Source organism: Malus sylvestris, chromosome 4 (genome assembly GCF_916048215.2).
Source record: "Malus sylvestris chromosome 4, drMalSylv7.2, whole genome shotgun sequence".
In the NCBI taxonomy this organism is placed as follows: Eukaryota; Viridiplantae; Streptophyta; class Magnoliopsida; order Rosales; family Rosaceae; genus Malus; species Malus sylvestris.
In genome coordinates, this window is record NC_062263.1 from 14,729,079 (window position 1) to 14,734,273 (window position 5,195).

Consider the following 5,195-nt stretch of genomic DNA (forward strand, 5'->3'; position numbering starts at 1 on the left):
TAGTTTAATGGATACATTTTCATTATAGGCAATCTAGGACCAAACAAATGACTTAAGGGACTCTGGACTCCCTTCATTCGAACATACAAGACCATGAACTAAAAAGTCCTTGTTTACAAGGCAAGAAAAAGAACTTAATGTGGACTTAACCCATCCACGACAATCCTTTGATAACAAGAAGTTTGAAGTAACTTGGGGTGCAAGTAATCGACTTTTAACACACTTGTTCTACATTTGCTATACTGAGATGGTAGTGGCACGCCTAACACTTAGTTAGCTTTGATTGTGAGCCTTAAGTCCTACACCTAAGGCCCTACAAAGGCACATTTTAGAACTAACTTTGTTCTCTTCTTGTAGCACATCAACAAGTAAGAGCTCGATTACACATCTAAAGTGCCAATCCCCTAAGGAGCTATGCTGATGTCCGAGGAGCCTTTTCTAGAGAAATCTTTGTCAAACACCATGGAAGGGGATTCTTTTATATATTACCATTATTGCCACCATGAACGGCCATGGAGATGATAGCTCTCCCTTGGGTCCAATAATCAACGACATATGTGCGTTTCTTAGTGACCTTTCGCAAACGAAGCTCCACTATGTCAGACGGGAGGAAAACCAGGTGGCTCACAGGCTTGCTCCCACTGGAGTTGGAAGTTTTCAGGAGTTAACATGGTTGACGGAACCTCCGGACTTAATTTTGGATGCTTTATTTGAAAATGCATCAAGTTAATTTGTATTTGTGATGTGAGGATACTAAACATTTGTTTATTTGTGCGGGACACTCTTTTTCCTTTCGACCGGATTGAAAGTCATGACAAGGTTTTTATCGAGACCCATGTTAGCACACTATCCACACTTTGTACGAATTCCCCTCTTATCAATGAATATCGTACTTTCCATAAAAATAAATAACAAACGGAATAAAAGAGCACGCGTGTGGTATACCACTTTCTTATATAAATGCATGGAAAATGCAAAGGTAGATCGATCCATAAGGTATCGTTTGGTATGCAGACGGGACGGAACTGACAGGGAGCAAAGATGCCCTCGGATGGAAACAAGGAGGAAGAAGAATGAGACAGAGAGGTTATAATTTTGTGTTCCACGGATGTGGAACGAGTCGTTCCAGAGGGGTGAGGTGGAATGAAAATTCACCCAAAACTCGTCTCGTGGAATAGCGCGTTCCACCCGTTTTAGGCCCACGTACCAAACGGTACCTAAAAGATAGGCAGTTAGCTTAGAGCTACTGGCTTTGATTGCCATCCGTTTAAACTTTTATTTGCATTTTGTCAGTTATATGAAACAGACAGACAGAGACAAATGCTTTTAGTTTTCTTGTAAACCAAACATGCGAACCTAATCCCTACTTTCGGTTCAGGTTTTGGTGGTGCCAAAATCATTCCAATTGCCATGCCCTATACATTTCTTAAAACTCTAAAGTGCACTGAAGTGTAGAATACGCCGGAGTATATATTCAGTACAAAAACAACGTAGAGTCAGTTAATTTCCCAAAAGAATTGATCAATTTCAACTATATGATTAAATTTTGGATAAATTTTGGACATGTATAAAGAATCAACAATGAATATTGAACAAGTAACAAATAATGTTAACAATTAATTGGGCCACATTGATTTTGGGGGTTTCTAGTTAGCTAGCTGTGTTTCAGTAATGGCAACCCACCAAAGGAGAGGCAGAGAAGACGATGACTTGTTCCATCTTGGGGCCAAAGGGAAACTTACTGGTTTCATGCAGGCACTCTTCTTCTGGCGCAGGAAGATTAAGATCCAACTGCAAAACATTTCGTGGTCTCTTTGATCCCGATTGAGACTGAGGAGGACTACTCATGGCTGCTACTGCTGTTGTTGTTGCAGCTGTGTTTATGAATGTTCTATGCCTCCTCATATGACCCCCTAAAGCTTGACCAGATGTGAACTCCGCGCCACACACTGAACACTCATGAACCTTATTGGCTTTGTTGTTGTTGTTGTAACAAGGACTAGTAGCACTGCTCAATGCCCTGAAAGCCGTATTTGAAATTTGTAATGACAACATGGTGCTTGTGTTGTTAAACCGATCAAATTCCTCCGCTTCTTCCACAAACAACAACGCTTTCTTATTTTCTTGCGTTGTGCTGTTAATATTAATCTGCTTACCAGGTTTCTTGTGACTGGCTCTATGTCCACCAAGCGCTTGAAACGATGGGAAGCACCGGTCACATGTCTTGCACTGATACAAATATAACCCGGCCGAAGCTGCAGCTGAAACCGCCTTATTGTTGGTAACCAAATTACGGTTTTGGGGTTTGGGGATGGAATTGCCTTGCGCCAAAAGAATCAAACAGTTCGCCATGTCCTCCTTTTCCTCCGTACTGATCTCTGTGAATTGATCAGCTGAGGTGGCTGGTGAGGCTGTGGGACCAACAACATCAGTACTATCTCTTGGTCTGGGACCTACAAGGCCTTGATGTTGAAGATGATCATGATCATGGCCTGCACTTGATGAGCTTGAAGCTGTTGTAGCTATGGCAGAAAGCGGGGAAGCCAAACGTTGCCGTTTTGTGCGTTTTCCCTTGATGATCATCATCTGAGCCTGATCCTTAGAACCCAAAGCAGCTTCATCCTGATCTTGGTGATCTGCAGCTTCCATCATCATCATCATCGATCTCGAACTGTAGCAGCACCACACCAGCAACCCTAACAATAAAAACGTTTCGAAAATTCCAAACCAGAGAGAGAGAGAGAGAGAGAGAGAGAGAGAGAGAGAGAGATGGATGGAATCGAAGAAGCAACGTTAAGAAAGTGGGGAGGGCGCAATTATAGTGGTGAGATAGAGCGAGTTTTAAGTAGTAAAGGAGTCTAAAAAAAAGTCGCCCAGGTGATGAATAGTATAGTAACCGTGAGTTTTTGTTCCAAGCTTGGCGTTTTTAATTTCCAACCTTGGAAGTTATATATAGAAATATATAAAACAAGGCAAATATATATATATATATATATATATATATATATATATAAATGTATGTGTGTGTGTGAGTGATCGAATATATCTATCTTTGAAGCATTTATACAGAAACAATACAGGTGTGTATTGAGGGAGGGAGGGAGGGGGAGAATGAGAGAGAGAGAGATTAGCTAGATGCAATGTACGTGTGAGGAAGCGAGGCAACGAGTGAGATTCGGTTGGCTTTGAAGCAAACCCATTACTTTTTTCAAACGATTCCTGTCTGGAGAGGAAGAAAATTGGTTTGCAAGCCTGTGACTGCCACAGAATTTGTGCTTCTCCTCTCACCCTTTTTTTACTCTTTTTTGGTAAATTTGCTTTTCTTGCTTGTGTGTGTCTGTTAACTTATCACCAGTTTGAACTATTTTTGGGTTTTTACAGTGTAGTTTAACAAATCTGACACACTGACTATTTGTACCATATTTATTGACTACCTTACTGACTATATTACAGGTGAGAGAGAAAACGATGAGCAATGCCGTATTCCTTATTCTTAACTAATTAACTAATTTAATAACTTATCACCCAAATGTTTGAAATTTGGTGGTTGGAGATCTTTGTGACTTTGTGAGGATGGGATTTTGATAAGTTTTAACTATTAATAGATTGGAAATTCATGACTGACTTAATCAAACTAGCTTAAACAGTTCATGATGCAGTTGACCCACCCACTTCATGTTATACACTAATCTCACTTCTTGGATGGACAATAACCCAAGAATCACGCTGGCCCTATGCTATGATCCAATTATTCGATTGACATTTCATGCTCCCTCGGATCATTAGGGCAGCTGCACCAAAAATAATTAGGGTAATAAAATAAATAAGGAAAAATTAGTATCCGGTCCCTAGTTCTTACTGTTTATTAACTAAGACCTTATTAGTTATCAAATTTTGATTCAAGTCCCTAGCATTAATGTGATAATGAATTTACATGTTTATTATATAATTTTTTAATATAAAAATTAGTAATTAATTTAGGGTTTAATACTCAGACCTCTATTAAACTTCTAATTAATTTTCAATTCAAACATTTCCAAAATAATAAAAAATTAAATTAAATTAAGTTTGTACCTATTAGTTTTTTATATATATAAAAAGATTCTTAATTTTTAATCTTAAATGTACCCATTCATATAATTTTTCAATTTTTTTAATCTTAAATGTACCCATTCTCAAATATATCAATTTGTTATATGTAAAATGTACCCTTTTTTAATATAAAATCCATTCAAATTTTTTTATCCATGTTTAAACTTATATGGGTACATTCTTTTTCGTTGATTTGAGAATGTATCCATGTTTTGGTACAATAACTTTTTTTGTTAATTTTGGTTAATGTACCCATACATATATGTACACACACACAATATAATAGAGAGTATAATTTATATTTTATTATTTTTAATCCCATAAATTATGGGTTTTATTTAAAATCTCATTAATATAAACAATTACAAATTTCAATTTTTAAGTTTTAATTTAAAAAATATAGTAACTTACATTATTACATTAATGTCAGGGACCTTAATCAAAAACTAAAAACTAACAAGCTTTCAATCAAAGAATATTGATAGTTAGGGACCGCATCCAAAGTGTCCCAATAAATAATTAACACTTTCGTAGTACAACTTAGCAGCAGAATCACATGAAGGCTTATAATTTTACCAGGCAATCAAAGTGCAAACATTGCTCTGCTAAATTTCAATCTCTGGGGACACAGTTAGAGTTACTACTGCCATCTACCCGCGTTCTGACCTAGTATCGGACATATCTCAGTCTCCATACATCATCTTACAAAGCACCCAAAAAAAATTAGAAATATCCAACTAATTTTTAAGATTTGGGAAAAAAAAGTAAAAGTTATAGCTATCAGCTAATCTGGTTCATGAGATTTAATTAGTTAGCCCTAGTGGCACTGGAATGAAGAGAGCAAATGGTACCTAGATTGTAGGACAGCGTTGTCTAATTAGATAGTTATCTTATTAGATGAGCTGCTAATTATTGATGACTTGTATATTATGAATTAATGTGACATAAAAAAAGCAAGAAGATGACCGATGCATGCATATTCTATGTCCAATGATTGCGTAATAACTATATCAGCAAGAGTACAATTACAACCAAAGCCAAATATTAGAGAGAATACTAATATTAATATATTCTGGAAAAAGGAATGATGGCAAGAAAACTTT

The 5,195-nt window shown here is 36.9% G+C and overlaps 1 protein-coding gene across 1 annotated transcript; it reads right to left on the reverse strand.

The window, feature by feature from the left end:
* Window positions 1-1,568: 1,568 nt before the first annotated feature.
* Window positions 1,569-2,994, reverse strand: LOC126619583 (zinc finger protein ZAT5-like). The gene has a single exon (XM_050287988.1). It carries the CDS (start codon window positions 2,659-2,661, stop codon window positions 1,666-1,668), a length of 996 nt encoding a protein of 331 aa, XP_050143945.1. The 5' UTR covers window positions 2,662-2,994; the 3' UTR covers window positions 1,569-1,665.
* Window positions 2,995-5,195: the final 2,201 nt, after the last annotated feature.

Coding starts and splice junctions, on each gene's coding strand:
- LOC126619583 (XM_050287988.1), bottom strand. CDS start 2,661: ATGATGATGATGATGGAAGCTGCAGATCACCAAGATCAGGATGAAGCT.